This window comes from Myxocyprinus asiaticus, chromosome 16, assembly GCF_019703515.2.
Source record: "Myxocyprinus asiaticus isolate MX2 ecotype Aquarium Trade chromosome 16, UBuf_Myxa_2, whole genome shotgun sequence".
Classification (NCBI taxonomy): domain Eukaryota; kingdom Metazoa; phylum Chordata; class Actinopteri; order Cypriniformes; family Catostomidae; genus Myxocyprinus; species Myxocyprinus asiaticus.
The window spans coordinates 2,217,580-2,244,628 of NC_059359.1; the positions used below are offsets into that span (position 1 = coordinate 2,217,580).

General features: G+C 36.7%; 1 protein-coding gene across 1 annotated transcript in view; it reads right to left on the minus strand.

Annotated features, from left to right (window-relative positions):
* Nucleotides 1–2,720: 2,720 nt before the first annotated feature.
* Nucleotides 2,721–27,049, minus strand: part of LOC127453659 (protein naked cuticle homolog 2-like) — a 64,402-nt gene continuing 40,073 nt past the window's right edge. Inside the window, exons 4-10 of the mRNA XM_051720222.1 lie at nt 16,696–16,756; nt 16,406–16,527; nt 13,788–13,883; nt 10,085–10,235; nt 6,300–6,375; nt 6,066–6,178; nt 2,721–3,705 (exon numbers count right to left, since the gene is read on the minus strand). Of these exons, the coding sequence (XP_051576182.1) occupies nt 3,116–3,705; nt 6,066–6,178; nt 6,300–6,375; nt 10,085–10,235; nt 13,788–13,883; nt 16,406–16,527; nt 16,696–16,756 (1,209 nt within the window). The 3' untranslated portion in view covers nt 2,721–3,115. The remainder of the gene's footprint in view (nt 3,706–6,065; nt 6,179–6,299; nt 6,376–10,084; nt 10,236–13,787; nt 13,884–16,405; nt 16,528–16,695; nt 16,757–27,049) is intronic.

Consider the following 27,049-nt stretch of genomic DNA (forward strand, 5'->3'; position numbering starts at 1 on the left):
CAAACTTAGTTGTTGTAAACAACAAAGCCTAAATATGTATGGAGACAAAACAGCAACATGTGTCAGTAAATAAAAGTCGTGGTCAACATTTCAAAGTTTTCAGTTACCATGTATTAACTTTTATAAAATAAATATAATTCTATTTAACCATTGCTAATAGACCAAAAAAAAAAAAAAAAAGAAGATGCAAGTTTTATGGATTATAAAATCTAAATCTGCCACCTAAAATCGTATTTAAAACTTTTAACTTTAAAAAAATAAATAAAATGTATAGACAAATTGTTGAGAAGGATATAGCAAAAAGGGGCGGGGCCCATCTCCCTTAATAGTGTATAAGTGACACCCCTATTTAAAGTTGGCACAACCCCCTTTCGGTGTAATCCCGCCCATTCTAAAGCAACTCCGCCTTCTTTTGGAGATTTCACCCCCATTTGTGGACCAGTGTTAGAAAAGTGTAATTCTCTAGTGTCACCACACGATGTCACTGGAGTACGCTGAATACACCGCATGTATGTCTCGTTTATGACTAGACCAGGGACTCGTTTCCCAATAACGTTCCATCTTAGCGATTAAGAGCGTTTTCTCCAAGCGATTTTTACGAACTTTTGTTATTTTTTACGTGCGTTTCCCAAAACAGCACTTAAGATGAACGTGTGAGGATTCGCTTAATGTGCTTCTTAAGACAGTTGCTGTCTGTGATGAGAAGGAGGGCGTGGCCAGGCCGTGAGGACGCCAATCAGCCGAGAGGGGGATAAAGATGAGCCAGAGGCACCAGTTTGAGAGAGAGAGACACATGCTGCCACAGTGTGTGTCAGTGTGTTTAAGTTGTTTTAAGATGATTTATGTCATTAAAATTTTCATTGACTGCTCAGCCGGTTCCCGCCTCCTCCTTGCCAATCCTTACCCATTACATTGGTGCCAAAACCCGGTAAGGAGGAGGGATGCGCTGTCGTCTGCCAGGGGACAGAGGAGTCGCTGCCGGCTGCCGGGAGTCGGAGGAACCGCTGCCATCCGCCAGGAAGGGGAGGAGCCATTCCATCCGCCAGGGGTCGGAGGACTCGCTGCCATCCGCCAGGGGAGGAGCGGCTGTTGTCCGCCAGAGAGCGGAGGAGTGGCTGAGGACCAGGCGACGGCGTGTCCGGAGACCGGCGAGCGAGTTTTCTCTCTCTCTGTCCCTCTCCCTCCCCTCATCTCTTCCAGGGCTCCAAAGAGGTGGGGAAGACCTGCCGGCAGAAGGACGGCCAGAAGGGCAACACCTCCCCCCCAGGAAGGGAGGGGAGGGGAGTACGTCACACCGGAGGTTTTCCCAGCCTGAATCGGGTGGTGGAGGATTGTTACGAGGAGGAGGGCGTGGCCGGGGCGTGAGGATGCACGCCCGATGCTGAATTGTCCTAATCAGCTGGGAGGGGGATAAAGACGAGCCGGAGGCGCCAGTTAGACAGAGAGACACACGGCCGCTGTGTGTGTGTGTCTGTGTGTTTAAGTTGATTTATGTCATTAAAAGTTTCATTGACTGCTCAGCCGGTTCCCGCCTCCTCCTTGCCCATCCTTACCTGTTACACTGTCCATAAACGGGAAGTGCTGAAATGTGATCGTATAGTGCTGCTCGTCATTGCAACTTCATTATATTTGTGCGTAACTGTATGGTCCTGCTAATCACAACAAGTATTAATTGAATATAACGTGGTTCATAATAAAATAAAACGTATGTATACTGATATTAAATGAGCATAAAGTGTAGCTATAGATATTTAAATTGTATTAGCTGTAATTTTACGATTGTCCTGCAGGTGTCTGCATAAGTCTGTGTCCTATGATGCTCTTAGCGCTGTACGATTACTCCAGAGCACTCGTTAATTTACGAGCATTTTCAAGTACTACTTAAGTTATGATGCTTTTGGGAAACGGGCCACAAAACTAAGATGAATCGTAAAATGGATTGTACGATCTACTTAGGCTTACGATGTTTTTGGGAAACGAGGCCCAAAGCTTTAAAGGTGCTGTAAGCGAATGGCTCATTTGAACAAACCTCTAACATAAATATTAAATTTCGGCACCTAACTTGACCCGCACCGTTTGTGCTACAGACAAGAAAGACTACCTGATTGTGCGTTTACTTTTCTAAGCAATCAAACATACGAGGTTTGCTTGGCAAATGATGAAACGAGTCAAAAATCCCAAAAACTTGCATTGAAGGAGACACCAAAGCCACACTACCTGACAGATATCACTGAAATAGATGACATTACAAATCACACATCTCTGTGACAGTCAGTGCAAGGGAGCGGCCCGCGCTTTTTTGCCAATCAGAAACGCCCTCTTCCTGTCAGTCATTTTGCGCATTCACGTTTGCTGACATCGGATTGGCTGGCATGTCTTTGGAAGGCGGGGTTTGGAAAGAGGGTGTGTGGTTAAATGGATGCGCCTTACAATAAAGGTTACAGTTTATTAGTGGGGATTTTGAGTCATTGCAGTGAGTGACCAATTAAATTAATTCACTGATTCGCTCAGTCACAATTTCTGCGACAAATGAGTGTGTACAATGTGTTATAAGTCAGGGATTTTCAAAGTTTTTTTTAAGTTGACAGATTTGTATAGCGCTTTTTGCTTTGATTCAATTCTAATGAGGAATTTGCCTCGTGTAATCCTGATTTTTGACCAAAGTTAGTGTATTCAGTCTTTTAATTGAGAAAAGGAAAGAAGGATACTTAATGCACTAGATATTAAGAATTTTATTAAAATATATATAAAAAGCAAGAACATAGATGCATATGTATAAATCATGATAAATATGCATATGCAGTATAATCATACAGTAAAATGTTTATATTCATATAGTTATTATTTTTAAACATATAGGAAGATATTTTAGCATTAAAACTGGCAGTGGTGATATTTCCTCTATAGTAAGAGTGGGAGACCTTCAGTCCACGGCAGGTCTCCTAATGGAGAAATAGCCTTTTTCAGAAAAGCTACAAAGCAGCACCATTCACCTGAGATCCACATATAGTAGAAAATATTTGTAGAGACGTTGCCACACAATACCACATCTGAAAGGCTGCTCAGCTCGTTCTGCTGCAGTCCTTCAGTGAGCAGGGCGATGTGTTACAGGAAGTCATGTCTGATGGTAGTGATGGTAGTGGTGATGATGGTGATGTTCATGGTGATGGTGGTGCTCGTGCCGCTGGGCGACTGGCACCACAAAGCCTGCGGCACTGCCCGAAAGGATGCCAGGGGATTGCTCGCGCTCAAGCGCCTGCGGGCTGTTGGGTGAGGGTTGTTTGGAAGGCGACATGGCCTGTTCCCTGGCTTTGGCCCTCAATCTCTTACTGTGGCTGTGTTGGAGAGGGTGTTGATGACCTGGTTGTGAATGGCTCTGCTGAAGTAGGTGATACACATCCTGACCCCCGTGGCTGCCCGGGGCATGCACGCCATGCATGGGCGGATAGTAGCCATGGCACTTGCTCATCTTGCCTCCTCCGTTGGCCACTGACTGGTTGGTACCTGCTCCTTTTGACGTCCCTTTGGGGGATTTGATGAACTGGGGCCCGTTTCGCGTGCGTGGGTCCAGAGCTATGCAGTGGTCCGCCATGACCTGCGAGCGTCGCTGGTGGGCATGGCCCTCTGGCTCGTGAGACCGGGATCGACTCTGGGATTGTGAACTTTGTGAGGTCTGCTCTTTTTGGGCTGCAGGCGGAGGGGAACCTTGCAAAGAGAGACGGATGTAAAAGAAAGAAATACAAATTACGTTTTGTTGGAGCAGTACACCGTACCGGCACTAATACAAGCATATATGGGCTGCCCTTGTGCGCGTGCCCAATGATTGACAGGAAGAAAGTCTTCTGATTGGCTAAATAAACGATCTGACCACGGCCCGCTAACATCTTTTACCTATGTTTTTGGTACTGTTTACTGAGCCTAGGGCTGTTTCAGAGACAGGTGTGATATTTCATGGCACCTATTTCAGTGATATCTGACATGAAATAGGGACGTTTTCTGCATGTCATTTAAAAAAAATCACTTACAGCACCTTTAAGAACATCTATCTCCCTAATTCTCATAACCGTAATGCAAAACAACAACATATTATTTAAATTCTAAAGTGTTGATACATTATGATAGTATTTATTGAATTGCCTTTAGTTTAAACTGGTTTAAATAATAATAACAATAAAAACTTTTAATTACAGAATATTTCATATATAAAAAGCACAAAAGTAAAAAAAAAAATACTGTAATGCATCCAGACGTTTTACTTTTGTGCTTTTTATTGTATTATTATTTTATGAAATATTTTATAAAAAAGTACTGTAATTCAATGTTTTTCTTTTTAAATCAACATAAACTAAAGGCAATAAATAACATAAATAACTTACATTTTAAATACGAAATACTTTTGTGTATTTTTGTATTATTATTATTTTAATAAATATATATTTTTTAACTGCAATGATTTTTTTACTAGAAAAAAACTAAAAACAATAAAATAAATACTACCATGATGTTTAAATACATTACAATTTAAATACTAAATATCTGTGTTTTTTTAATTTTATTATAAGACATTTTATATTAAAAATACTGCAATTCAATGATTTTAAAAAGCACAAACTAAAGGTAATACATTAAATACTAACATGATGTATAAATACTTTACAATTTAAATACAAAATAATTCTGTGTTTGTTTATTATTATTTTAAGAAATATTATATTGAAGATACTGCAGTTCAATGTTTTTAAGCACAAACTAAAGTCAATTCAATAAATACAAATATGATATATAAATACTTTACATTTTAAATACGAAATACTTTTGTGTATTTTAGTATTATTATTATTTTAATAAATATATTTGTTTAAAACGGCAATGATTTTTTTTTTACTAGAAAAAACTAAAAGCAATACAATAAATACTACCATGATGTTTAAATACATTACAATGTAAATACTAAATACTTGTGGTTTTGTTTTATTTAATTATAAGAAATATTATATATAAAATACTGCAATTCAATGTTTTTTTAACAAGCACAAACTAAAGGCAATACATTAAATACTACCATGATTTACAAATACTTTATAATTAAAATACTAAATACTTTTGTGTTTATTCATTTTCTTTTTCATTATTATTTTCAGAAATATTATATAAAAATACTGCAATTTAATGTTTTTAACCAGCAAAAACTTATACAATAAATACTACCATGATGTGTAAATACCTAATTTAAATGCTAAATATTTTTGTATTTGTTTTTTATTATTATTGTAAGAAATATTATACTCAAAATACTGTAATTCAATGTTTTTTAACCATCACAAACTAAAGCCAATACAATAAATACTACCATGATGAATAAATACTTTACAATTCAAATACTAAACACTTTTTTGTTTGTTTTATTTTTTATTATTTAAAAATATTATATAAAAATACTGCAATTCAGTGTTTTTAACCAGCACAAATGAATGACAATACAATAAATACCAACATTATGTATAAATACTTTACAATTTAAATACTAAATACTTTAGTGTTAATTTTTTTTCATTATTATTTTCAGAAATATTATCTAAAAATACTGCAATTTAATATTTTTTAACCAGCACAAACTAGAGGTAATACAATACTAACATTATGTATAAATACTTTACAATTTAAATACTAAATACATTTGTTAAGAAATATTATATTTAAAACAAAATACTGCAATTCAATGTTTTTTAGCCAGCACAAACCGAAGGCAATCCATTAAGTACTACCATGATGTATAAATACTTTAACTCTTTTGTTAAATACCAAATACTTTTGTTTTTTTTTAAAAATTTTAATGTGTTTGTTGTTTGTTTTCTTAAGAAATGTATGGGTAAATATGCATAATTATCATGAAAATAATGTCACAATGCAAAAAAATCTTAATCCTAAAAACAGGCTTGAGAAAATGTGGCCTGGACATGTTTTTGTGATATTGTTTGGCATCAATACTTAAAATTCACATCTCACTGCTGTCAGTGTTAAGAATTATTCTTCTGTAATGCCACACACGTTCATTACAAACTTACTTTCAAATCTGGAGGTGTAGTTCTCGATTCCAGCCAGATCCAGATAGTGATTCCTCCTCTCCGTGTTCTCATCCACACAGTAATGATTCCTCTCGGGTTCAGTAGTCTGACCCCTGTCACATGAGAAAACATTTCATCATGCTTTAATATAGGACATGGATATATAGAAGAGTTTCAGCAGACTAGATGTGCAGTGTTGGTGTTGATGTATGACAGACAACTTCATCTGCTCACCTGATGTGTGTTTGTTGCCGTCTGTCGTGATCTGGGTGAGAGGACTCAACATGACTCAAACGACTCGTGTCTCTCTCTGAAGCAGGAGGGAAGAAAATCACAAAGTCAGCAATTCAGTTCTGTTAAAGAAGCTGAATATATTAACACAGCACTGAAACCTAGAGCTGGCCAAAAGAGCTGAAAAAAAGGGTAACAGTTTATTTTAAGGGTTAAGCATGAATAAGACAGTAATTAATAATTGTCTGAATGTAGAATAAGGCTAACTTAGCTATAATTTACAATGTAGTAATGTAATTAATGCTCAATTTTAGAGATCATATTCCAAGTTTACTAAACAATATTAAGCCAGTAATTAAGGCTAATTAGTATTGGCTTTACAAAGCTGTTACTAGTAAATTAATAACAACTTGAGCCCCTGTGAAAAGTGAAACTTTAACATACTCAAGTTATGGGTTTGTTTTGCACATTCAATCAACTAATAAATCTCAAACAAATGAATAACTTGTGTAACTAAATGTATCACTTCAGAACAAGGAATCAAACTGTCTTTAAGATTTTAGCAATTCTTCAGTAACAATTTTGTAAAAACCAATAATACAGTAATTAGTCATTATTATTGTCTTAATATAGATCAATAAACTTAAAATACCACCTAATAAATGCAAAACAAACCAATAACTTGAATAGGTTACATTTTCACTTTAGAACAGGGGGTCAAGTTGGTATTAATTTACTAGTAACAGCTTTGTTAAGCCAATACCAATTAACTTAATATTGTTTAGTAAACTTGATATATGATATATATTATATCTGAAATAGAGCAGTTCTACACAAAAATAAGACATTTAATAAGTTGTACATTTTGGCTTAATTTACATTCAGTTATACATTAACCCCTTATACTCTGGTGCATTTTTGGGCTGCCACACGCAATTTTTCACATACTGTGGACTAATTGCAAAACACTGGTCTCATTTTTCAGAGAACCCCCCCCAAATAAAAAAAGACTCCAATTATTCATAAAAAATATTGTATGTGTTTATAATCTTATGATAAACAGATTTTTTTTTTTTCTGTCAAACTTTGTAAACTTGTAATTTTGGTTCTGTTCACTCTATCTCACTTTGAAAAGTCTCATTTTATTCCACTAGATGGCAGAAATCACTAGAAAAAATATTTTTTTTCTCTATCACATTCCATCACAATATACAGATCTGAAATGTAGGTGGCGCTCTAATGCATTTTAGCCCTCACAGATGTGCTCGTCCATAGACATTCAGTCTAATGTTCAGTTCAAGCACCACCCTCATTATTTCATTGAATATCTCGGCCTCTGAGTGGACTAGAGATCCTCCCCTTTGTGATGATATATAACATTTTATCATCAATAGTCAAAAATATTTTCTGATAATTTGTTTAACATGCTTTTCCTTCTGGATGGAATATTTTGTTCTGGACATCTAAGATATAACATTGGATTATTCAAACAAGTAATCTCACAGACGAGTAACAAATGGCTCATTAAAAAAAACTGCCTAAAGTAAAATCAGATATAAAATTTTTAGCTATTTGGGACTTACAGCAGCAGTTATCGGAGCATAAAAGTGATGTTTGTATTTGATGACTTACAGAAATCATATTTCATTTTGTGATTCTTTTGAACATCTTTTAAACTGTGGTATTAGTGCAACAAAATTAACTGTAGAGGTGCATTCATGAGAGTGAGAGCTTTCATTTGATATATGACTTGTCCATATATGTGAAGGATTTTTTTTTATTTATTTTTTTTGTCAAACTTTGTAAACTTGTCATTTTGGTTCTGTTCACTCTATCTCACTTTGAAAAGTCTCATTTTATTCCACTAGATGGCAGAAATCACTAGAAAAAATATTTTTTTTCTCTATCACATTCCATCACAATATACAGATCTGAAATGTAGGTGGCACTCTAACACATTTTAGCCCTCACAGATGTGCTCGTCCATAGACATTCAGTCTAATTTTCAGTTCAAGCACCACCCTCATTATTTCATTGAATATCTCGGCCTCTGAGTGGACTAGAAGCTCAATCTAGGTGATATTAGAAAGCTGAGAGCTTATCATCAATAGTAGAAAACATATTTTTATGATGATTTGTTTTGCATGCTTTTCCTGCTGGATGACATATTTTGTTCTGAACATCTAAGATATAACATTGGATAATTCAGCCAAGCAAGCTCACAGACAAGTAAACAATGGCTCATTGTTTAGACAGCTGCCTAAGGTAAACGCAGATATAAAGTTTTTGGCTACTTGGGGCTTACAGCAGCAGTTATCAGAGCATAAAAGACAAACCTATATAGTCACATTCCTGAGAGTGAGAGCTTTTATTTGATATATGACTTGTTCATTTATGTGCTATATGAAGGACTTTTATTTTCATATAAATATTTCTACTCCATTACCTCTAGAGGGCGCTAATTTTCAACGTGAATATTTTGGGGCCTTATTTTGTTATTTTAAGTAACATAAATGCAGAAGTGATATTTATCTCTGAAAAGATGAGATTCTAAGCTTTTAAATGATACCTCATATGCCTGACTTATGTATACGGAGACTTCAGCGTTTTAAGCATAAACTTTTTTCACAATATAGCGCCCCCCTTTGGACCCACAGGCGGGTTTAAGGGGTTAATTACTGTCTTAAACATGCTTAAGTTGTGAAATATTGTGGACCCTTAAAATAAGTGTTACCAAAACAATTATATCTCAATATGTTTCAGACTTTTGATGGAATTGGATATTCAGTATATCTCGATTTTTATGTATTTGCTCCGAAATGGCTTATTTTTCTTCAATCAGAAGAACCATTTAAATGAAACAGCCATTGAGTAATGATGCAAATGAACTGTTGAAACAGAGTTTTGAATCAGTTCATGGAAACGGATGGTTTGAAGCAGCACTGCACAGTGAATCGAGAAAAGTATCGAGATTACATTTAAAGCAGCCGCGAATAACTAAACGTAAAAACTGACGACAATAGCATTTCATTCATGTCTGTTGTGTTAAAGGTTTCTATTTACAATGTGTCACTTGTAGCAGTTTAGTATTCAAACCAACTTAACCAATCCCAGACATGTCTGTTGAGCAATGAAATGGCAATGGCGAATCAGAGATCTTACATATCGTGCTGCTTGCTTGTAACATAGACGGTAAATACACTGCAAACAAGCAACACAAAAAACGACATCGCTCCCATTATAATCAACACGCCTACAAATATAGTATGAACAAATAAGTAGTCAAGTCATTTTTATTTAGCATTGTTTCAAAGCAGCTTTACAGAAAATGATGCTGTAATGTCTGTAATGTATTAAAGTCATCATTGTGCGGTTTAAATGAATAACGTGATAGTAGATTTTGTCTTAAAAATATTTGTCTTTAGGCCCACAGTGAGCAAGCCAGAGGCAAATGTGCGAAGTATTTGATTTAACCTCTATGAATCTATGAAATTAATAATCGCGATTACAATATCAAGGGCAATAATCGACAATTATGATTTGTCATAATCGTGCAACACTAGTTTGAAGTGATTAATACAATATGCAAATTAAGTTTAAATGAGAGACAAGACAGAGAAAGAGCATTAAAATCATTGTAATATTCACGATTTTGCATAATTTTGTGTTGCCAGCAAATTCAGCCCTAGTGAAACCTATGGTTATGTATGCGTGCATGCGTGTTTGCGTGTGTGTGTGTGTGTGTGTGTGTGTGTGTGTGTGTGTGTGTGTGTGTGAGAGAGTCCCACCAGCCCCGGCGTGTGAAGCATCTCTCCTGCGAGCTCCATGATCAGGCGTTACCGTCAGTTTAACACGGAGTGTCTTTCGTTTGCTGTTACAGGAATTATTGACAGACGCATCCACCACGTCATAGATAGTGTGCATCAGACTGGACATGTCCTGACAAATAACACACACATACTTCACATTCTCATACATTTTAATTAAGTGAGATGACTGTCGACTTCAGACTCAACATGTATTGGCATGTTTGTTTGTATGGCAGTCTATGTTTGAACAAATGAGATCAAATTCATCAGGCCTGTTTCACACATCTTGCATCTGCAGCGTGTTAGCGGCGTGTATTCATTTCTCCGCCTGTATTTGACTGATTTCAGATTATTTAAGCAGTTTAACTATAATACATATAGTTAAAGCTTTACTTTGGGGTAGAGGTAGACCAATATATCGGTTTAACTGATTAATCTGTGCCGATAGTTGCATTTTGCAATTATCGGTTATTGGCTAAAATCTATGCTGACGCTTTTTTGTATTCCTCAATGTTACACTGTGTCGGGCACTGGAGGATTTTACACTTAGAACATCTTGGTTTTACAGTAACAGCAGCCTCTGGAAGTTGAATAAAAACAATCACTGACACATTTTGGGGAAATCTTTCATCATTGACAATATTCATATACAGTGGCAAGAAAAAGTATGTGAACCCTTTGGAATTAGCTGGTTTTCTGCATTAATTGGTCATAAAATGTGATCTCATCTTCACTGAAGTCACAAGTATAGACAAACACAATCTGCTTAAGCTAACAACACACAAACACAATTATAATCTTTCATTATAAATGTTAAACATTCACAGTGCTGTGGAAAAAGTAAGTGAACCCTTGGATTTAATAACTGGTCGATCCTGCTTTGGCAGCAATAACCTCAACCAAGCGTTTCTGGTAACTGCGGATTAGACCTGCACAACTTTCAGAAGAAATTCTGGATCATTCCTCCTTACAGAACTGCTTCAGCTCAGCCATATTCTTAGGATGTCTGGTGTGAACGACTCTCTTGAGGTCATTCCACAGCATCTCTATTGGGTTAAGGTCTGGGCTCTGACTGGGACACTCCAAAAGATGGATTTTCTTTTTATGAAGCCGTTCTGTAGTGGATTTACTGCTGCATCGCTCAACTTCTACTGAGCTTCAGCTGGCACACATCCACCCTGACATTATCCTGTAGGATATCTTGATAAATGTGGTCATTTATTTTTCCCTCGATGATGGCAAGTGGTTCAGGCTCCCGAAGCAGCAAAGCAGCCCCAAATCATGATGCTCCCTCCACCGTACTTCACCGCTGGGATGATGTTTTCATGTTGGTATGCAGTGCCCTTTTTACGCCATACGTAGTGCTGCGTGATCTTTCCAAACAAGTCAACCTTAGTTTCATCAGTCCATAAAACATTTTCCCAGTAGTGTTGTGGATTGTCAAGGTGGTCTTTGGCAAACTTCAGGTGCGCAGCAATGTTTTTGTTGGAAAGCAGCGGCTTCCTTCATGTTGTCCTGCCATGAACATCATACCTGTTTAATGTTTTCCGTATAGTGAACGGAGATGTTTACCAGTTCCAATAATTCCTTCAAGTCTTTATCTGTCACTCTAGGGTTCTTTTTTACCTCATTAAGCATTCTGTGGTGTGCCCTTTGAGTCATCTTGGCTTGACGGCCACTTCTAGTGAGAGTACCCATAGTACTAAATCATCTCCATTTATAGACAGTTTGTCTAACTGTGGACAGATGAATATCTCAAATCTTCGAGATAACTTTGTAACCCTTTCCAGCTTTATGCAAAGGAACAATTCTTGATCGTAGGTCTTCTGAGATCTTTTTTTTGCGAGGCATGGTCCACATAAGCAGATGCTTCTTGTGAATAGCAAAATCAAAATGTTTGAGTGCTTTTTATAAATCAAAGTAGCACTAACCTCTAACTCCTGACTCTAATTAGCTTTTGTTGACCTAGAGGTTCACATATTTTTACCAAACTACTCTGTCAATGTTTGAATGAGGTACTCAATATGTACAAGAACAACACAATAAATTGTATATTATACTTTATATTTAACAACTGGTAGAACCTCCTTTAGTAGCAATAATCTCCACCAGATGCTTCCTGTAGATGTTTAGCAATGCTGATAAAGGACCATTCCATAAACACCATGCCTCCCTACAAATCTGTTTCAGTTCATTAATATTTCTGGGATTTCTTGGATTTACTGCCCTCTTCAGGTCATGCCACAACATCTGTCTGGACTCTGACTTGGCCATTCCATTCGCCATACTGTTGTTGATTTGCTTGTGTGTTTCGGGACATTATCTTGTTGCATCACCCAGCTGTTAGATGACGTACCATTACCCTGTCATTCTCCTGTAAAATCCCTTGATCATTGCAAGCTGTCCAGGTGCCCTGATGCAGCGGAACAGTCCCAAAACATCATGCTTCCTCCACCATGCTTCACAGTTGGGGTGATGTTTTTTGTTGGTGTGCAGTGCCTTTTTTGTTGTGCGTTTTTGCCAAAAAGTAAAATTATTGTTTCATCTGTCGACAGAAGATTTTTCAAAAAGCTTTATGAAGCATCAAGATGGTCTTTCGCAAACTTAAGACATGCAGCAACGTTTTGTTTGGAGAGCAGTGGTTTCCTCCGTGGTGTCCTCCCAATGAGCACCATTCTTGTTCAGTGATTTTCTTATAGTGGACACATAAACAGAGATGTTTAGCAAGTTCAAGAGATTTCTGCAGATCTTTTGCTGTTACCCTTGGGTTCCTTTTCAATCCCTGTATCATTGCATTATGTGCTCTTGGGGTGAAATGTGCAGGATGTTCACTCCTAGAGAAAATAGCAGCTTTGCTGAATTTCCTCCATTTGAAGACCGTTTATCGCACTGTGGATTGGTGAACATCCAGGTCTTTAGAAATGATTTTGTAGCCTTTTCCACCTTCGTACATCTCTACAATTCTTCTTCTAAGATCATCAGACATTTGTTTTGATCAGGGCATGGTTTACATGCTTCTTGAGGAGTTCAGACTCTAACAGTACCCAGACTGTACTGTTTTTATACAGCAGGGCACCTCTACGATCCACGCCTACAATCTCAGCTCATTGACTGTAACACCTGCCTCCAAATTCGATTTTTAGAAGTCATTAGCCCAGAGGTTCACATACATTTTCAACCTTAGACAATGAATGTTATTAGGAGTTAGGTGAAGATCAGACCACATTTTATGAACAATTAATGCAGAAATGCAGGTAATTCCAAAGGGTTCACATACTATTTCTTGCCACTGTATAAACACAAAACTCTTCATCTGGTAAATATATAGGCTATAAAAGCTTATGCTTACATATAGAGCATTGTTACGGTGACAAGTCTCAGTCATTTCAAAATAAGAGTCCCTTGTGTGTTTTGGGCTTGTTTATATTTAAAACTATCAGTCGATTAATTGGTTATCCGCCTTTTTTCACCACCTTAGTTATCGGTATCTGCAAAATCCACTATCGGTCGACCTCTACTTTGGGGTTTGGCTTCCGTTCTGTGTAAATTGCTTACTATTTGGATGTAAATGTGATTCCTCTCCCCATGTAAACTAGATTTCATGATGATCACCTTTGTAATAGTTCACAATGACTCACTCTTTATCACTATTGTATAATTTACATGTAACATGATATTTTACCTCTTTTGTAACTTTTCCGCTGTTGTCAAAATCGTAGAGGGTGAAGACCCACTCCTGTCTGTTGTCATCACCCAGTGACATGTTACACTCGAGGTCCTGGAAGATCATGAGAACATGCAGTTACACACATGAACAGCAGGAGGCGCCACACGCAGGAGGCATTAACAACTCTTCACCAACTGTGTTTTTTTGAAGGACCATGAAAAATCACATTTTCCTTGTGGCACAGGAGCAAAAACACAGCCAGTATAATTGCAAGGGTGAGTATATCAAAAAACAAATTCATGACGGGGCTAAAAACTTGACTGATGTTAAGTAGACCTCAGGGGGAAAAATCAATAATAACAATTTTGACATGACCCCTTTAAACCCTTTTAAACATAAGAATATTCAGTCAATTGCTTTTCACATAGACAAAAACACATCTGTACGGGTATTACATTTCAGGTGAGCTCTTAAAATGCCATTCGACCTGTTCAGATAGGATATAGAAGGGAGCTTTGGGGGGGATTATACAGACCGCTTTTGTCTTGCTCCAGAAAAAAGGTTTTTAACCACATTTCTCAGTTACAGCTTTTTGGCAGCAACTGTGATTCTAGTATCTAGTAATATGCTTCTAACTGGACAAGTACACGTTTGATGGCCAGACAGCGATGCTGCAGGCATCTATAGATGCTGACACAGTGTGAGCGAACTTGTTTACGACGTCAGAATGGAGGGCGAAGAAAAGCGAGAAGACTCTCGTGAATGTGTGATAATATACGTGTCCTCTGTGCTCATGCAGTGTATAACGGTGACCTCATCGCGGAAGCCTTTGGCAATGTGCTTAAATATCTACACGTATATCATTCTTACTGTACATTTGATATTGTCAGGACTGCATTTTTTTGCAGTCAAGCATATGCACCCGGTTGTTGTTTCAGGACAAAAATGCCCTCAATTTGTCAAATTAGAGTTTTTTTTTTTTGGGTGTGGGGTTAGCCGAAAGCGGATCATGCAGTGGAAAGTAGCGATGCTACAAACTTACCAGTAGTATGACTGTAGCTCAGCTGTTTTCAAATAGTGTAGCTTCGTTATGTAGGCCTATTTATTTTTGTATTAATTACAAACCAAAACCCGAAGTTATACTTGAAAAACTAACCCGAACCCAAGTCTCAGCTTCAGACGGCATGCCCTCGGGTGTTATAGACAAACACAATGTGCTTAAGATAACACACAAACAATTATAATCTTTCATGTCTTTATTGAACACATCCCATTAAACATTCACAATTCTGTGGAAAAAGTAAGTGAACCCTTGGATTTAATAACTGGTCGATTCTCCTTTGGCTGCAATAACCTCAACCAAGTGTTTCCGGTAGCCGCGGATTAAACCTGCACAATGTTCAGAAGGAATTCTGGATCATTCTTCCTTACAGCTCAGCCATATTCTTAGGATATCCCAGTAGCGTTGTGGATTGTCAAGGTGGTCTTTGGCAAACTCCAGATGTGCAGCAATGTTTTTGTTGGAAAGCAGCGGCTTCCTTCGTGTTGTCCTGCCATGGACACCATACCTGTTTAATGTTTTCCGTATAGTAGACTCATGAACAGAGATGTTAACCAGTTCCAAAGATTCCTTCAAGTCTTTATCTGTCACTCTAGGGTTATTTTGCACCTCATTGAGCATTCTGCTGTGTGCCCTTTGAGTCATCTTGACTGGACGGCCACTTCTAGTGAGAGTACCCATAGTACTAAATCATCTCCATTTATAGACAGTTTGACTAACTGTGGACAGATGAATATCTAAGCTCTTCCAGATAACTTTATAACCCTTTCCAGCTTTATGCAAAGAAACAATTCTTGATCGTAGGTCTTCTGAGATCTCTGTTTTGCGAGGCATGTTCCACATAAGCAGATGTTTCTTTTGGATAGCAAACTCAAAATGTTTGAGTGCTTCTTATAAATCAAAGTCGCACTAACATACACCTCAAATCTTGTTTCACTAATTGAATGCTAGGTTTGCCAACTCCTGACTCTAATTTGCTTTTGTTGACGTCTTTAGCCTAGAGGTTCACATACATTTTCCACAGCACTGTGAATGTTTAATAGGATGTGTTCTATAAAGACAAGAAAGATTATAATCGTTAATGTGTTGTTAGCTTAAGCACATTGTGTTTGTCTATACTTGTAACTTTGATGAAGATGAGATCACATTTTATGAGCAATTAATGCAGAAAACCAGCATGTTCCAAAGGGTTCACATACTTTTTCTTGCCACTGTAGCTATAGTGTTTTGGTGGGTCAATGACATGACGCCTTCTTATTCTGTCCATCTGTATTTTCTTTTTTATTGTAAATGGTTAAAATGTTTTTAAAACTAGCATTAGTATGTACTACTAAAATATATGTTTTAAAATGTTTTTATTCAAATTGCTGAGTAACAATCTGTTAAAATATGTGAACTTTGCTAAGAAATTATAGTTTTCAAATAGCCTTTTAAAATCCTAATCTATCATTGACCCTGGTGAATCATAGCTAGCTAATTTTTCAAAAGGGTTGCTTGACAGTAGTTGTTAAGTTACTACTTATGAGTAGTGTGTAGCTAGCGGTGTACAGTTTTGGAGCAGCTTTGGACTCACATCTAGACTGATGCGTTTCTTTGCTTTGCAGGTTTCCTTCAGCGTTTCTCTCTCTCCATCCTCAACGTGCAGATACTGCAGAAAATTCTCACATCCCTCGGCCTTCTCTGGAGGCAAAACCACTAAACACACACACACACACACATGCATTGTGAGTACTCAAAAACACTTCAGATTCTACTCTATTTCTACAATTGGTCACCAATCAAATGAAAGTAAATGTAAGTAATTATTCTATCAATAAGTTACATCAACTAATCATGATCTACAGGGTGTATTTGACTACATACCCTCTAGAGGACAGTGATGAGCTGATATCTGTCTGTCCTTCAGCTCGCAGCTCTGTAGATCCTGCAGGAGAACATGAAACAAACAGGTGTGAGATGTTAATATTGAAAGTCTGGGTCTGAACAGTCCGATCTATACATAAAAGACATTTGAAAAGTACCAAAAAGAAATGATTAAGGCCTGGTTAAAAGTTTCCAAGTCAGTTTTAATGTGACCTTCATGCAACAAGAAGAACAAAAAAAAAGTTTAAATCTCTTAGTTTTAATAAAAATCAACCCCTGGGACATGAACTTGGCTGAAGCTGAAGAAACCCCCTATTCAGTATGTAATATTTTGCAATAAACTCCAAATACATTGTGTTTACACATATTCAATGTTTTAAATCAGTTGTTTTCTATTGCAATGTTTATATTCGATTACAATTATAATTTACAATTAACCCTTAAACGAATACCTGGGGTCTTTGGTGACCCGGGACCTCATTCCAACACCTTTTCCCTTATCCTCAAACGAAGAGGATAAAAAAAAAGAGGCAAAATTGTAAAAAAAAATAATAATAATAATATTTTTTTTTTTTATAACTTCTTAATTACAAAAAGTGTATAGGGTCATTAACCTTTTAAGCTCTGAATGTTTTTTTAATGATTTCCTGTTTCAGAGACATACCCAAAATTAAAGGCTTATAACTCAATGAAAAAAATGAGTAGTGTCAAGTGTTTCAAGTGTTGGTTTCATTGTATAGAAAACTTTTCAAATGTTTTAATGATTTAGATTATGATACATTTTGAGACTCTCAGCCTAAGAAACTCCTGAAAAATCATACAAAAAATGTAGCCAAAAATGAACTTTATTTCTTATTTTTCTGATTTGACATTATATATCTCTGGGTGTAAATAAGGTGAAAAGTTATAGTGTTAAAAAATAATTTATCACGTAATTTAAGTGTCCAAAAGTCTCTCCAAACAAATAAAACAATGACTAAAGGTTTGCATAGCATGCAGACATGATTTTATTAATGAGATTTCACAGAATGAGTTTCATTCTGTGCCATCTGAGTCATCATTGAGTCTGTGTCATGTATTTGGCGCCATCTCCTGGTGGCCATATGTAACATTGTGCTTCATGTGGATTATCTAATGATCTATACATCTGATTACCTTGTGTGTGGACTCGTTTGGAAGATAATCACCTCCTCTAAGTAATGATATGTGATATTTTATATTCCGTTTATTTTCTTGAAGTAATAAGCGAAAACGCGGCATATAAGTAGCACCAACATAATTGTCAAAGACATATACTTATCTATTACTCACTATATTTTTGTCTGTGAGTAAAACAAATAGGCTGGTTGTATTCTACTTTTTGAGGGCTTTCCAACAACATATGACAAGTGACTATTTGACCGATTACAATAATATGTACAGTGCAATTTCTTTTAAAATAAATGATCAAAATTGAGCACTTCTGATTTGTGTGCAAATATCAAAGCACTTTTTCAGTTTTGGTCATAATGCATACATGCATTGGGAAGTAGGGCTTCTAAGCTTTCAAACGATACATACTTTGTGTTGGTCAAGACTGTAGTTATTTTTTATATCCGAGCATAAAATTTAAAGACCAGAGATATGTAATCCTATCGCTTTTTTGTGCTTCCACAAATCATATTTTTAAGATTATTTCGTATGTATATAAGTTTACTGTCATATGATATAAATGTATTTATTTCAAGACAGTATACTCATGCATATTATATTATACACATTACAAATGCTATTTGTTACTCAAGGTGGTTGTTTCAGTGATTGACTTGATTTACATTTGACATTGCAGTTTGATGAAGAAACATCATGGAAGTAAACTATAGCAAGTGTAACACATGATCAGTATGATATGACTATTGTCATTTGGGTGAACTACTGAAATGATGTTATATTTGTGCATCTATTTAGACTCAATAAGTGCCTGAGAAAATACTTATGTGTATCTTATGTGTTCTGTGTTGCTCAAATATTTTGTTTACAGCCAGTCGCATCTCATAAATTGTTAGTGTGGAAGTAATGAATCCTGTTCTAGATTTGTTGCGTCATGTCTTTGATACTGTATATTAAAAATAAAACGTAGTTCACTAAAGCACTGAACTGGTAAGCAGAAAGTTGTTGGTTCAATCCCCACAGCCACCACCATTGTGTCCTTGAGCAAGGCACTTAACTCCAGGTTGCTCCAGAGGGATTGTCCCTGTAATGAGGGCACTGTAAGTCGCTTTGGATAAAAGCATCTGCCAAATGCATAAATGTGAATATATTCTATTCAATTATTTTCTAATTGTCTTGAAAATGTAACACTATCTGGGCATTTTGAGTTTTGTGGCTAGTATTTCTGGAGGAGAGGAAAGGAATGGGATGGAATGAAAGAAAGTTGAATGGATCTGGAGGAAGATTTTTATATTTCTGTGCAGTTTTGATAAGTATTCTAAGATTATTTCTGAGACATTATCTGCAGACAGATCCTCATACCTCACTGACGGGAAGATTTTGAGGTTTTGTTGCCAAATAATCAGATGTAATTCCTCCAGAGTTGGCTGGGAATGATTCAATGTGGAATTGCAGGAATATGACTGACACTGAATCTGTTCCTGATGCTGTTTATGACTTTTCTGTTCTGAATAAATGATCTGTTGTCACCTATTCTGAACCACAAAAATGCACAGCCATATATTTGTGTACAAATCCAAACCTGCTCACTGTTGCACATCGTCAACTGTTTCTTTTTACTGAAGAAAGGGAAACTACAAACATCAGGTCCACTGGGGTGAAAAATCGTTGCAAACTAAGCCGTGCACTCCTCACTCGACTCCTCTTATCTAACTCTTTTAGCTCCTTAATGGACAACACTTGCTGTCTAGACGGTGTCTACAAGATAGCACCAGCAAGAATGAAGCTCTGTCACTGAGACAAACATCTCAAATACTCCAAAGAGAAACTGCGAAGTTGCAATTTACGCTGCGCCAGAGAACGTGTGAATCTACTGATTTCAGTTGGGAGTAAAAATGCATGGGTTTGCAAAAGTGACGCTCTGTCATGCGACTAAACGTTAAGAAGTTTTAGTCTCGGCCTCAGACGGGACGTTCTAATCTGATCGGCTGGCGCTACACAACAAAGATGTGTTTACCAGGTACCAGGTAGCGCCTGTGAAATAATCAGGACTTATAACTTGTGGAAGGGCAGAAATTCTGATCACAAATCATACACACATTTTCAGTATAATCTTTCAATGAGACTGTTACGCAATTTTTTGAATTATTTTATTTTTAAGCCAGTCTACTATTACGTCCCAATAGAGTGCAACAGTGCTCGCCCACTTTTTCAGCCGTCTTGGTTCAGGAAGTATTTTCCCCATTCATTTTGTTTCCCCATGGAACACAAATAGGACAATTTTTGCAGAATCTTCATGCTTCTCTTTTCCATTTAACATAGTGACCATGTCTGTCAAGCTCCAAAAAGGACAACAAAATGCCAAAAATCACCATAAAAGTACCATAGAAATATTCCATACGACTTGTGCAATATTCCAAGTCATCGGAATTCTTCAAAAATTATATATATATATATATATATATATATATTTTTTTTTTTTTTTCACAGATGATGGCGAGTAAATAATGTTTTGCACACTGCATGTTGTGCCTTCATTTATCTGTGTGTGTGTGTGTGTGTTCTGCATTGTGGCTGATTTACATATTGTGTTTGACCAATAAAAAAGTGTATCTGTTTAGGTCGGTCAATTTTAACCGTGAACAGAAAAGCCACTTAGAAAACAACCACTTATAGTTATTAATTATAGTCCAAATATTTCAGTTTAGTTCAGACGGCAAGTGGTAGAAAAGTCATTGTCCCGCTCAGAAAACGAAACCATTTTTTATTATGTCGGAAAAAATTATTTCGGTCAAAAATGACCGAATAGAATGGTTAAGGACAAGTCAGTCCACTAGGCGGTCTTCTTGGGAACGCTCACAGGCAGCTATTTCTATGGATGCAAGCAGCATAAAAGTACAGCTCCTATCTACTTGAATGGGGAAAGACCATAATCTCCAAAACGGTTGGTCAAGTTTGCGATCAAATAGCATTTTTCAAATCAGCAGTAAAATCTGTAATATAAATTGTGCTTCTTTAGCTCAAGCAAAATCATGCAAAAAGAAGCTATTTTTCAGGCTGGTCCATCTCATGCTCATCCTTAAGTTAACGGACAGGTGATGTCTCTGTCAAAAAGGTGATTGGTTTTTTTAACCTGTAAGGCGAGACGTCTCAATTGGGTGTCCCAATTTCTCCGTCTCAGCTAAACTGTCTCTGGGACACCTCAGGAGGGAAACTGAATTACGTAAATGTTTAAACAGAGAATGCAACACTGTTGGGCAGTTTGTAGACATTGAGTTTCAAAAGCAGGGTGGCCATGTTTGTTTGGAAGTCATGTGTCTTTCGAGGTATGAAAACCCCAGTGAGCTCATTACCACCCAACGCAACAGATGCATCACAGAGCTGCTTGCAGGATCCGACCGCCTTCTGCATTTTAAAGGCTAACACATGGTAATTTACCCACACAGCCATCACCCACTGAGGCCCTTTTTAAGAAGAAATGTGTGGACCACATGTTCAACTAAGAGAAGGTTGGTTCCAATCCACAGTTCATTATTGTCTAACACTGCTAGATTTAACATGCTTTCAGCAAAAACTGGTTAAATGGGAACAAAGGCACCAAGTGTGTTGAAAGGGCATCTAAAGGCAAATCTGTGTCTTCTGATGACCTACATGTGGAAGGAGCGCGTGACAACTCTCAAGTATGTCTCAGAACGAGGTGTATCAGATCTCAGCATACAGCAGTACAAAAACAGCATCATGTAGCGTGCTGTTTGTTCCTGTTTCATGCAGAGCGGCTGCCAAACTTCTTCCAACTTTAAGATGTTGCCAGACTTTTTATGTGTGATAGAGTAACTGAAAGAGGCCTTAATGAAGAGATTCGTAATGAAGAGTCAGCCAACCAGAGTTATCATCATTGCTTAAAATTTAAGCTAAAATTATTAAATTATTTATTTAAAAACATCTTCATAAACTGAAAATAATAATAATAATAATAATAATAATAATAATGACAATTCATGCAAAGTAAATGAAAAACTTGAAAATGTTTAAACACTTTTAAACCTTTTGGTTAAAATCTGCCATCATAATATAGTTGACTCTTGACAGAATGTATGCCAGTGTGGTTTGATCATGTTCACTTGTTCACCCAAGAGCTAAAACACAAATATTACAATGGTGAAAATCAACTTTGGAGGGTAGAAACCACAAAAATTATTCTAATTAAGAGGGTTTTGAACTAGGTGTTTCAACTTTTCCATGTAACATCTAGCCCCAGCCTCCCCTATCCTCATGTGACCCCACGTCCACATGTGTGGACGTTGTATTTTGGCTTCACTTTACAAACGCATAATTTAAATGAATAAAAACCGACTGAATACTGTTCACAAGACTCTAGACTGTCATTTAAGGGTTAAACTTCTGGCGCACCGAGTCACGTGACACAACAACATGACGTTGATTGCCATGAAGCGCTTCTACGTGCGCAGAGCCAACAAAAGTGCCTCTGGTAAGAAATTTCTTTCTGTTTTTTAATTGAATCCTTGAACACTGAAAGAGTTGAGTCTCTAGTTTCATTTGATATGCCGCTTTAAAAAATTCATATATTCTCAACATGTCAGCACGCTGATAAACATGACGTCCACATATGTGGAATTTGGGACATTATTCCATAAAAGTTGAAAAACATGTTACAGTAGTTATTTTGAATAACTTTAAGCATGTACACATCTGTCAGTCATTTCACTTCATTTTAATATACATTTTGTTATATTTTATTTTGTTATCACTGTACAATACGGTTCTATTCATTAACATTAATAAATGCATTCCTTTATTTACTGTACATTATCACATTGAGAATAAATGAGTTCATCCAAAAACTGATAAATGTGTCTTTCAGAGGCTTTATATGGAGTTAGGATGAAAACGAGGTGCATTTCAAACTGTTCTGAGACCAGTGCAGACAGACAGCACACTGGTGGTTAAGTCATTCACTAAATAGGGAGCAAGGGAGCATCCTATAGCTCTCTATGCAGTTAAGTGCATTCACTCCTAAAATCTGATCAAAAGTTCAGTTTCAGGCTGCAGATGATGTTTGGATCACTCAACATGTTTGACAGACATGTGACAATGATAATCAGTACATAGATTCAGAATTTATAATGTATCATTTCATTTGAACATGGTTGGCAGTGATTGGATGATGCTGGCCATTACTTTGAATCAGGATTAATTATGCTAACATGTCATGATACATAATAAACAATTTGATAAAAAAAGTCTGACTCTATAGCTTGGTATTATTATATTAAATTTCACAACTTAGTTCCGCTGTCCACATATGTGGACATCAATTTTTAAGAAAACTATTTGATATATAATTTGTTTTCATGTTTATTAGGTCCTACTAGTTACATATCAAAAAGCGAAATGGAAAATGGACACAGCCGTCACGCTTGGGGCTCAGGAGGCTATATACTGTATATATATATATATATATATATATATATATATATATATATATATATATATATATATATATAATATTCACATTTATATGTAGGAATGCATGCCTAATTATATTATGTTTGTATTGATTAATATCAAACTAACAACCTCTATCTGCATTCTAAATATGAAGCAGGATATTCCCTGCTTAGTGTATAGGGAGCACTGCTTAGGGATCCTGTTGATTGGAACACAGCTAGTGTCACCGTGCCATCTGCACTAGTCACAGAAGGTCAAAGGGATTCCACCCCGGCGCAGAGAGACATTTCACCCCGAGGTCAAACGTGAGGCACTCTGTTTTTTGGCAAGACTTGAAGCGCTACAGAAACCTCGTTGGACGAAGAGAAACAACAGCTGTAGAGGGGGTCTGTTCTTCCGTCTGCGTCAGAGGCCTGGCCAGCCGTTTGAAGCTCATCAGGTCCGTAAATCAGACAACATCTGCTAAACTTAACACAGGCTCCCTTTCTGCTAATCTCAACCTCTGCTTTGATTCAGACTGCTGGAATACCGATGGCCATCACACGCTGAGTGATCGACGCTTTCGGCTCGCCCATTACCGCTCTTATGAACTTCCTCTGAAAGTGTAACGGACTGATAATTATCTGGAAGAGAAAACTAGGCTCATTACATCATACCCACCACAGAAGTCCGAAGCCTGCGGTGTTTTAGAAAGTGATCGGGACTGATTATAGTTGGCATTTCTAACAACTAGCCAACTAACATCAGCTGTCATTAAACAAATAGTGACTTTTGTTTTGTGTTCCTGTAGCTCAACAGAAAGAGCATAGAACTGACAATGCCAATGTTATGGGTTCGATTCCCAGAAAACACATACACTGATACACTGTGTAGTAAAATGTATAGAGACACTTCAGTAGTCATTAGTTTTACAGTGTATAATGTATCTCAGTCACTTTGGATGAAAGCGTACATATGTCAAAATAATAAATGAAAAAGTTTTGCCAATGTACCATCTGATATTGATCCTAACGGAAAGCAGTCGAGCATCATTCTGTTGCTATAGTTAAAGGGGATGTCAAAAGTACCGGTACTTCGGTCCCAAGTCGATACTAAAATAAAAAATATGTAACGATATCAGTGTTTGTGCAGTACCGGTAGTCCAGAAAAACAGAAAACGCAAAAGCCTTGACGTCAAAATAAAATGAAACAATTGCAACAGAAATATACTACAACTGTATAATATAATGTAATATTTGCTGTAATAATAATAATTATTATATTTAAGCAATATCTCAAAAGCAAGAGAGCTGTACGTATTGAACAGACGTTTTCAGTGTTTTCATTTATAATGTGATGTTCTGTTGTGCAGCACTTTATTTGATAAAAATACGACCAATTTTGTGTTTTAGATTATGCAGTAAAGATCTTTACTGAAGCACTTGATGATAAAATGCAATGGTATGTTGAAAAGTTATTTTCATTTGATTTAAATTTTATTAATTCATTTGATTTGATTTGAAACCTTTTTGATGATGAAATTTAATTAAACTTTAACCCTTGTGCGTCAATCAAAAAAAGTTACTCAGAGGTCCTTAGAGGACAAAAATGTCTACGTCAAAAAACTGCCATAATAATATTATATATTAATATTATTTTCCACTTTCAGTGAGTTAATTTTTTTAACCAACATCAGTCCTGATCATAACTGCCAAATATTCATTAATTTTCAGGATTTTAACCCTTTAAATGCCAGTTTGTTTACATAGTGCCACTGTTGTTTTTTTACACACACACACACACACACACACACACACACACACACACACACACACACACACACACACACATACAAAACACACTCTGACATCCATACCAACACACCCACACAATTTTAGCTGCATCATTTATTCAATTGTCCTGCAGTGCTCTATAATACAGCAAACAGAAAATAGGGGAAAAGCTTGTATTTGCTCCATAGGCTAAACATGAGAAAAATGGCGCCATCTGGTGGAAAATATTAAAATGTAAATTTTGATGCCAGAGCTCTAGAATGAAAGAATAATATAATAGAATTCATGATTTTATGCTTTAATGGCACTAGGATCAAATATTGCAGTTTTAATGGGTTTCAATGGGGACATTTTTATCCTGAAGGTCCTGAGTGTAACTATTTTGTGTACACAGTGTGTTATAGATGTATTATAGGAACTGAGGTTGAAATATCAAAATTCTCCAAAAAATACACACCTTTGGCAAAATTTACATTACATTACTGACCTTGAGTAATCTAACAGAATGTTACAAATTACATTTTAAAAGTAACCCTTCATATTTTTTACTGTCATTGGTACCGACTACTGATATGTTTGTATTGTGAGAACACTAATAGTTACTAAAACAACTTGATCGCGAGTGTCTATTTGGCAGCAGGTAAAAAATATGCACTCAGGGGGTCTGGGTATCTCAGTGAGTATTGACGCTGACTATCACACCTGGAGTCGCGAGTTCGAATCCAGGGCGTGCTGAGTGACTCCAGCCAGGTCTCCTAAGCAACCAAATTGGCCCGGTTGCTAGGGAGTGTAGAGTCACATGGGGTAACCTCCTCGTGGTCGTGATTAGTGGTTCTCGCTCTCAGTGGGGCGTCGTGGTAAGTTGTGCGTGGATCGTGGAGAGTAGCATGAGCCTCCACATGCTGTGAGTCTCCGCGGTGTCATGCACAACGAGTCACGTGATAAGATGCATGAATTGAAATTATTAATTTTAAAACATCTTCATAAACTGAAAAAAAATATATAATAATAATAATAATGACAATTCATGCAAAATAAATGAAAAACTTGAAAATTGTATAAAAAACAAAAATAATATATATTTTTTAAAAAAATAAAATTAAATTAAAAACTGAAATAAGACCCAGATCCAGACGTTCATGGAAAACACCTTTATCCTAAAAAACACTTTTAAACCTTTTGGTTAAAATCTGCCATCATAATATAGTTGACTCTTGACAGAATGTATGCCAGTGTGGTTTGATCATGTTCACTTGTTCACCCAAGAGCTAAAACACAAATATTACAATGGTGAAAATCAACTTTGGAGGGTAGAAACCACAAAAATTATTCTAATTAAGAGGGTTTTGAACTAGGTGTTTCAACTTTTCCATGTAACATCTAGCCCCAGCCTCCCCTATCCTCATGTGACCCCACATCCACATGTGTGGACGTTGTCTTTTGGCTTCACTTTACGCAACGCATAATTTAAATGAATAAAAACAGACTGAATACTGTTCACAAGACTCTAGACTGTCATTTAAGGGTTAAACTTGTGCTGCACCAAGTCACGTGACACAACAACATGTCGTTGATTTACGTGAAGCGCTTCTACGTGCGCAGAGCCAACAAAAGTGCTTCTGGTAAGAAATCTCTTTATGTTTTTTAATTGAATCCTTGAACACTGAAAGAGTTGAGTCTCTAGTTTCATTTGATATGCCGCTTTAAAAAATTCATATATTCTCAACATGTCAGCACGCTGATAAACATGACGTCCACATATGTGGAATTTGGGACATTATTCCATAAAAGGTTGAAACAAATGTTACAGCTGCACACTGGAGGTTAAGTCATTCACTAAATAGGGAGCAAGGGAGCATCCTATAGCTTTCTATGCAGTTAAGTGCATTCACTCCTAAAATCTGATCAAAAGTTCAGTTTCAGGCTGCAGATGATGTTTGGATGTTTGGAAGAAAGAATTGCAG